The sequence below is a fragment of the Orycteropus afer genome, unplaced genomic scaffold (genome assembly GCF_000298275.1).
Source record: "Orycteropus afer afer isolate SDZICR_OR568_19922 unplaced genomic scaffold, OryAfe1.0 scaffold00140, whole genome shotgun sequence".
NCBI classification, from domain to species: Eukaryota; Metazoa; Chordata; class Mammalia; order Tubulidentata; family Orycteropodidae; genus Orycteropus; species Orycteropus afer.
This window is the reverse complement of record NW_006921727.1, coordinates 6224721-6234068: the sequence shown is the minus strand read 5'-3', so window position 1 is coordinate 6234068 and position 9348 is coordinate 6224721. Positions and strand designations below refer to the sequence as shown.

Here is a 9348-nt window from a genome sequence, read left to right as displayed (position 1 = left end):
TACTGACAATGCTTCCCAGTAGAATAGATACAATTTGAGACACCTTCATTTTCAAAATAGATGGGAAAAATGTCACCCAAAACAAACCCCTAAAAAAACAAAACTGGGGTGATTAATCAAAGTACCTGGAATCAATGGAAAATTTATTTCATTAATTAAAAATAGCTTAATATTCCTATTATTACAGCGATATTTCCTTAGGCAATTTGGAAGTGATCTGAAAATTATAGAAGTGGATTATGGCACACGTATCTATCTATTCTCATTACTGAAATTTAGATATCAGAAGGCAACTCATAGCTTATATTTCTCAGTAGCTAACTAACAGCATAGTAGTTTTTACTACAACTGATGAAAGGGAAAGTATGGTAAACTGAATGCATGTAACAAACATGGGAGGTCGTAATATGTTTCCAGGAGATGGCATATTGCCATTGACCACAGCCCCTTGGAACAAGATAAAGTCATTGAAATAGTTAACAGATGTTAGCCGAATTTGAAATATAAAAGTTCTATTGCTAAAAATTATGTAGGGTCAGATGCAGATTTGGCTCTTGGTCCATAACTTAACTGACTTGGCAAATGGAAAGTTGAGATCCAGAGGCATAATGCATAATACTGAGCCCACACACTTTGCACACTATGCAGGAGCTCATAAACTACCGACAATATGTACACTGTACTAAACCAGCTTGATTAAGTATTAACATGGTATTTGATACTTAGGGAAATCTGAAGTCAATTTTCACGTCTACTAAATTAAAAAGTTATTTCTAAGAAGCAAAAAGTAGACTTTTTTTTCCAAATTCAAAAGCATGTCTATGAGTTTTATTATTTATCCTCAGCTTGCAATTTACCTGATGACTGGTATTGCTTTCCTCTGACTGCATAATCCATCCAGCAATGCTCATTTTACAAAGTATTTCTTTTTTCCACTCTTGTCCATTACTTCACATTTCAGAACAAGTTGACAGTAATGACTTTCAGATGAATACATGTAGTTGAAACGGATCTTCTCAACCTTAAGTTACAAATTCATTCAAGTCAAGCATTGAAGGAGGCTTGTGCTACTTTTGAGTTTGTGGTTTTATTCACAGCTTTGCAAATAAAGTCACCAGCTTCCATCACCTTGTAAAGGTTCACTCCCTGGTGAGGGAAAGAAAGGACAGCAGGAAGAAAGGGAGATTAGGAAGGAAGAAGACAAAACAGATTATTTTTTAATGTTATTAGTAGTTAGCCATTTAAAACTACTACACAAAATGTTTTTCATTATAAATTTTTGGGCAACATTTATTTTTCATAAGTTGTGTGGCTAGCATGTAAAATTTTTCTATATTATTAAACTATACCTTAGATCTTACACTCATATTAAACCATAAAATAACATCACTTGAATAACTCAGTGTAACTCAAGCTGGTTCAAATCACCAACCTTTAGGTTAGTAGCTGATCACAAACTGCCTGCACCAACCAAGCTCTTGCCTAAACTTTGTTGTTGTTGCTGTTATTTGCCATCGAGTCGGCCCCGACTCATAGCGACCCCTCCTTGCGTTTCCAAGGCAGTAGGATTGCCCAACCTTCCTTCCAAGGAGTGGCTGGTGGGTTTGAACTGCCAGCCTTCTGGTTAGCAGTCAAGTGCCTTATGCACTATGCTACCAGAGACTAAATTTTAGGAAAGACAATAAAAAAATAGAAACAGTATAGAAACCCTCAGAGAAGACAATTAACATGGTAATGCTTTGGAGGAATGTATAGATAAGAACTGGTTTAGGAGGAAAAAAACATCTCTTTACCCTACAAAGAAATAAACTTGATAAAGCCAAAAAGAATGCTCAAAAGGTGTATGCATATATGTGTTTTCCATGTTCAGAAACACTATATCTGACATAATACTAAAGAAGGTAGTTGCAGGTCAAATAAAATGAAGTAGTATTTAGTACACATCTGGAACATGTTTGCCTGAGTAGTTGTACCATCTGAAAGCATAAATAGGATCAACAAAGGCTTAGGTAAATCCATGGATGACAGATCTGAAGTTGGATATAAAGGCCAAATTCAGGGCTTCTTGTAACTTGGTGTAATGGAAGGTCACCATCAAGGTCCTCATCCAGCACCTCTGCTGTCACTGACAGAGGCAGAGTATTAGGTGGATTAAATAGAGATTTGCCCCAGGTTGCATTTCAAAAACTGCTATATCCTCCCTCAAAACAGACAGAGTCACTGTGGGCTTAAAACTGAACAGACTCAGTCATCCTTGTTATGAAAGAATAGCTTTTAATATTTATATAAATCTATCATTTTTTTAAAAAAATAGTCAAGTATACATACTCATAACAATGACCTTAATTTTAGAAATGAAAAACATTTAAATACAACTAATCCCTTCTCTCTAGAAATTTTAGGGTACTGTCTTCTTTGTTCATCAACTTCTTTCTCTTTATTTAAGAATGACCAAGGAAAATATTTTGTAAATGGACACTTGTAAATGATTTTCATGATTTATTTTTATTGTAAAATTGTTCTCACTATGCGAATATTTGCTTTTGTTTGTGAAATTCAGTTTTGCCAGTAAAATGGCCTCAGATGGAGTATTTGTTTGGCACATTTGAGTTTAGTATTATTAATCTAATGATATTTAAATCTTATAAATAATTAACTAGAAATATTTCAATTATGAATGAGCACCTAGCAGGGTATCCTAGGAGGATTTTAGTCCCAGCAGTTATCTTAATTTTTCAAGAATTATATTTATAACAATCATGCAATGGATTTTGTGAAAATCATACAAAAAAGAATTTAATTTTGGCTTTTTTCTAATATTTTATTTAAATAATAGGTATCATTATAAAACCACATTGCATTTATTATTAAATCATTTATCAGGTACTTAAATATATTTCATATACTAGATTTTTCAAACCCACCAGCCACTCCTTGGAAGGAAGATGGGGCAATCTACTTCCGTAGTGATACTGCCTTGGAAACCCAAGGAGGGGTCGCTATGAGTCTGGTCCAACTCCATGGCACATAACAACAACACAACAACAAGAATAGATTTTGGGATTTTTAAAACATCAAGTAGAAAATGGCTCCTCTTCTCAGGAAATGTATGGTCAAACAGACAACATGGACATATAAATAGAAAAGCTTGTCCTGTAGTTTAAGCCATTACTAGACATATGCCCAGGTGATCATGGAGGCAGAGTTGTGGGGCAGTCAACTCAGTAAGGAAATGATGGTGGAGAGGCGTGTGTCAAGGAAAGTTTCCAGGAAAGGTCATGAGTCTTATATGGAGAGTATGAGTCATTGAGAGGAAAGAGGATGGGAGGAACAATTATAGGCATAGAGAAGAGCAGTACAAGATGTGAGAAACATCACAGTACATGTGGGAAATGATGAACAGAAACAATTGAGAAAGAATAAATAGAGCAGATTATGTGATAAGGCATTGCCTTGTATTTCAGGAAATGAGAATCTGTTGATGAGTATTCAAGCAGAAGTATAACATATTCATATTTGCATTACACATGAAATCTTCTGATGGTAGTGTGGAGGATGAATTGTAAAACAAGTCTGGAGCCCAACAGACCAGTGTGGAGGCTGAATGCCTAGGAAAGATATAAGGCCTGTGTTGATGCAGTCATAGTAAGGATAGTAAGGTCAAACTTCAAAAATATTTAAAAGCCAAGTCAGTGGCTCTTGAAAATTGACTAGACAAGGGAATCAGATTGACATTGAATTCTACAGTAACTAGTTGAAAACTGGCTACTACTAAATGTAACAATATTTAAACTATGAAATTCTTACTAAAGAAGACATGATTTATTTGCATGTGTACCCCAAGTCATAGAACATGGCCTGGCAAGTATCAGCTGTCAGTTGAATCTAGTTTAGTAATCTAACTCTTCAAGAAAGAACCCGTATCTCTTCAGTTTCTGTCCTGGCCAGGCACTTCTAAAATAATTAAGGTATTCTGTAAATTAAATAATATTTATTTCTCATCAGAGAAGATAGGCAATAGTTTTTGGGTTTTAGTGAAAGTGAACCCGTTTTTTCAATAACCATTTATGGAGCATCTCTGTGCAGGTTGAGTCCACCAGCCACTCAAAGGGAGAAAAGACCTGATGATCTGCTCCTGTAAAGATCTCAGCCTAAAAAAAAACCCTATGGGCAGCTCTACTCTTCCAAGGAGTGGCTGGTGGGTTTGAACCTCCAGCCTTCTGGTTAGCAGTCAAATGCCTTAGGCACTATGCCACCAGAACTCCTAGAGTATATCAAACAATAACAATAAATCATCTGTAGATAGTATGCTTGTCTTTTACATTTTTCCTATTAAACAATAATTTGTCCTATAGATTAACAAGTTATGTTTACAAGCATGTTACAAAGCAAAGTGCTGATTTTGGTGGAAGTTATTATAGAACATAAGGCTTTCAGGTACTAATTGTAGACCATTCTTGCCATCTAATGTCTCACATACTAAAGTATTAGTAAGTGCAGCTCTTCTACTGACCATTTCAAAAGTGCTCTTGTATCTGTTCCAGAGGCCCTATTGGACAGTGTAAGAAAATCAAGATCTCAGACTCCTCCAAAACAAACATCCATACAAAAATCCAAAACTGCAAAAATCAGCAATCATAACAGCAATGACACAAGCTCTGGTCCATAAAGCTAAATCAGATATAATGTGAAGAAGTACTTTGGAGGCCACGAAGCACTATAAAAGTGTTAAATAACAACATTACTGATAATTGAGTTAAAGTACAAAGTTCTTTATAAAGCCTCCCCCAAATAATTTCCAGGAATTCATTGTATTGCATTTTCCCACTGTGTATTTTAGCAAATATCAAAAACACAGTAAAACTTTGACCTCAAAATTGCTTCCCAAATCTTGTGAAACCTTCCAATTTGAGCTTCAAGGAACTATGGATATTGAAATATGTAAAAGTAACTTACTGTATTGAGCCCCAGTCCGTTAAGCATATATATCAAATCCTCAGTGGCTACATTCCCAGAAGCACCTTTTGCATAAGGGCAACCACCTAATCCAGATACTGCAGAGTCCACCACATTAATCCCCATCTGGAAAACAAACCAAAACACCTAAAGCTTGTGTATTTATGGCATGTAAATTGTTGAATTTCCATTTAACCTATGTTGTTGTTGTTATGTGCCATCGAGTCAGACCCGACTCATAGCGAGCCCTCCTTGGGTTTCAGAGGCAGTATCACTACGGAAGTAGATTGCGCCATTTTCCTTCCGAGGAGTGGCTGGTGGGTTTGAACCGCCAGCCTTCTGGTTAGCAGTCAAGTGCCTTAGACACTATGCTACCAGAGCTCCCATAGTGTAGTGGCTAAGGCACTTGACTGCTAACCAGAAGGCTGGCGGTTCAAACCCACCAGCCACTCCTCGGAAGGAAGATGGGGCAATCTACTTCCGTAGTGATACTGCCTCGGAAACCCAAGGAGGGCTCGCTATGAGTCGGGTCTGACTCGACGGGCATATAACAACATTTAACCTATAGCAAAGAATAAATGAGCAAAATGTAAACCCATTGTTCAAACTTATTTACATACACACTAGATGCTAGCTAGCACAGCCCTTGTCTTCGATTACAAATAGTTGTTAGATCTTGTGCTAACAGAAATGCTGCTAGTATAAAAGATTATAGATATTTGCAGTTTAAGAATTAGAATGGAATTAGAATAATCTTAGATAAAAATAAAATGGTGTGATTCATTGATACTAGTAGGTGGTGGAGCATAAAATAAATTCACTTGCAGGTTTTATATATTCTCCAATAAATTCTATGTTGTTGTTGTTATGTGCCATCGAGTCGGCCCCGACTCATAGCGACCCCTCCTTGGGTTTTCGAGGCAATAAATTCTATAGGATTATCCTAAAAGTATTACATAACCAACATGAGATATCCTCATCAATTCAATTCAAGTTCAAGATGCCTTAGAAGACTAGTGAACATCTCTGGTGGGAGGGTGGGGGTTATTGTACTTGAAATTTGGTTCTAAGTGATCAATTCATTCATTCAATTAATTCACTCTTTAACGAATCATTATTTTTCACACAAAGCTCTGCTACTTTGGGAGAAAAAAGTGAAGAGACAATGTAAAGGCAAGGTAACTACTACTAATGATAACACTAGCTCACATTTCTGGGTCCTTACTAAGTACCAGATACTATTCTTAATGGTTTAAAGGTAATAATTTACGATTCTCAGAAAAAAACCCATGATGTGGATACTCTTATACCATCACCAAATCGCAAATGAGGAAATTCAGGTACAGAGGAGTCAAATGATTGTCCAAGGTTACTATCTGGCAGGCAGAGTCCTCTGACTCCAGGGTATTCATGCTTTGGCATCCAGAAATAGTCAAATTGGTACAAGATTATGTGGTTGGGGATGTCAGCAATGGAGGAGATGAGTGCGTTGAATGAGTTATGAAAGACATGAACACAATGGAGTCTGAGAAGTGCTCTGGAAGCATTTTTATAGAATAGCTGAAAAGCAGAGGCAAATTATAACATTTCTCAACTGTGAAAAGTGACAGTTTAGCTGATGTTTTTCTCATGATTAGACTGGAATTATGGGATTTGGGGAGGAACACCATAGAGATGAAGTGTCATGTTAATCATATCTATCAAATATATATGCTATCAATATGACTTCTTACAGGTAATACTAACCCTGATCACCTGGCTGACGTAGTTTTTCCAGGTTTCTCAACTCTAAAGTTCCACTCATTCTACCCTCCTACCTCTACCAAGTTTCCAAACCTTTTGGAAGGAAGTCACTATGCACAAATCATTCTTAGGTGATAAGGAATATCTACAAATAATATTTAGAGTTTTGTATGGAAAATTTGTTTATTTCTTTGTAACATCCCATACTACTTTGCTCAAATTGTTTCAGCATTGGCTATTGGGAGCTCTTTCAGTTGGCTTCCTTATCTCCTTGACATGCCAGGGGACTACATTTTTTCAGCCACTCTTAGATTTTTCCTTGAAAGACTTGGAAGAGATTTACAAGAGCAACACTATAGCCCAAATAGCCCTGGGAGTCTTTGGGGCCTAGGACAAGTTTATAAAATACAGATTGTTTGTTTATACAACTCAATTTTTCCTCATTATACTCCCTAACTTGGGAAGGTACCAACGGCTTTTCTTTCATTACTATATTCTTTCTTAAATAATGTTCTCACAGACTCAATTATATTCAGGTGCTAGAACTGACCAGCTAGGCCACTGGCCCATCGAGCATAATATTTATTTTCTATGAGTCAAAATAATAAGTATAAGAAATTATGTTCTACAGTGAAATTTCTGGTATTGCCCAGTACTCAGAAAAGACAAATATTAAGACACTAGTTCATTTCTGGTGTCTGCCATGACATCAAATAGATATACTCTCTACTTATGGGTGAAAACAGATCTATTCAGTGAAATTGATCCTGTTGCCTGAGGAGACAGAAGTCCCAGTGACTTTCTATCTCAGCTACCCATTAGAAGTATCATCTTGGGCTGTTTTGAAAATACTAACATTCAAGCATCTTCCCAGGCCAATTAAATCAAAATCTTGGGACAGAGCCAAGCATTTGTATTTCTTAAAAGCACTTCACTGGTGATTCTTATGTGTAAGTAGCTTTGAGAGCATCTGAGACAAAGGATTTCTTTTGTCTCTCTTTTTTTTCTTTTAAATCAATTCTGAATGTGAGTTAGCTTTAACTTTAGATAAGTTCTGTTCTCTAGAGCAACAAAGTGTTAACTGGTCAACATTTTAAGAGAAACAGTTTTTGAAAAGTCAGAGGTACCAGCATGGTAGTCAAAATACTACTTCAGTCCACTGCTGTGGCTGACTGGCTCTTGGGGCCTGGAATCTAAGTATCATGTTCCTTTTCTCACTACTGAGGATGAAGACTCCACAATTAAAGGAGCCCCAAAAGGGGAACATGCTGCCTTGTCAAAGAGCATAGTTTTTAGTCTTAATTGGCCATCTGGGAGTCAGTGAAGAAACAAGCCACTCTTCTACTTTATAACTAAAGGCCAATGTGACCTATTGAATGGCCAAAAAGGTAAAAGGTTTAATCACAATAGAGCAGCTAGGATCATAAAACGAAAGTGATAAATAACTACTGTCAACAAAGAACAACCATAAATAACCACTGAAGGTAGGAAAACCCATTCAATTTCACATCAGATTGTTGAGTAAAAACTCTAACACTATGGTATTTTACACTTTCAGATTGACATTAAAAAAGAATGGTGACAATAAAATTGTACAGAGCAATGAAAAAGCTACAAGTGCACCAACAATACAGACAAATCTCCCAAGCAAAGGGTTGCATGAAAGAAGTGAGGCTCAATAGAATACAAGTCATATGATTCCATTTTATATAAAGTCTTATAATAGACAACACTAATTAATATTGATAGAAATTAAAATAACAGTGACCCTTGGAAGCTTGAATGAAAATGGGCACATAGGGAGCTTCTTGGGTGCTGGCAACCTTGCATTTCGTGACTGAGTTGTTGTTGTTGTTAATGTGCCGTCGAGTTATCTCCAACTCATAGCGACCCCTCCTTGGGGGCCTCGGAAGGAAGGTGGGGCAATCTACTTCCGTAGTGATATTGCCTAGGCAATCCAAGGAGGGGTTGCTATGAGTCGGGTCCGACTTGACGCCACATAATAATAACAACAACATCTCTAAGGAAGTAGATTGTCCAACTTTCCTTCCGAGGAGTGGCTGGTGGATTTGAACCACTGACCTTCTGATTAGCAGTCAAGTGCCTTAGGCACTACACCACAACTGGTTGGTTACCAGTCATATCAATTTGTGGAAACTAATTGAGGTTATTATTTGTGTGCTTTTGTGATTGTGCATTATATTTCAGTAAATATCAATGACAAAAGAAGTAGTGTTGCTGGAGCTGATGACAAACAGCAAGCATAGTAAACTGGTAGGAAAAGAAATTACATTTTTTTTTCCTGGTGAGCAATTAATTACTAATTACTCTTAAATTGCAAATACATTAACTCAGCAGTGTCTCATCAGTTTTTTTCATGGGAATATTTCATGAATCCTAAGTAAATAATTGTGTAAGAAAATCTTCAAAAAACTAACTGATCTCCCTATGGTTCCAAACTGCATAGCTAATATGCAGACATAATCTGGAAAGGCAGACAATTTCTAAGTCTGTCATAATTTCATCTTTTAGTCTGTTGTACTGTGGTTGTTTGCATGTTATTGTAAGGCTAGAGGCTATTCTGCTCTAGCAGAATAGAGGAGAGACAACGCAGAGACGCCAGAGTAGCAGGCCGGAAGAGCAGGAGAA

General features: G+C 36.8%; 1 protein-coding gene across 1 annotated transcript in view; it reads right to left on the bottom strand.

The window, feature by feature from the left end:
* Positions 1 to 1044: 1044 nt before the first annotated feature.
* HMGCLL1 (3-hydroxymethyl-3-methylglutaryl-CoA lyase like 1) overlaps positions 1045 to 9348 on the bottom strand; it is a 301673-nt gene continuing 293369 nt past the window's right edge. Inside the window, exons 7-8 of the mRNA XM_007945621.2 lie at positions 4957 to 5082; positions 1045 to 1146 (exon numbers count right to left, since the gene is read on the bottom strand). Of these exons, the coding sequence (XP_007943812.1) occupies positions 1045 to 1146; positions 4957 to 5082 (228 nt within the window). The remainder of the gene's footprint in view (positions 1147 to 4956; positions 5083 to 9348) is intronic.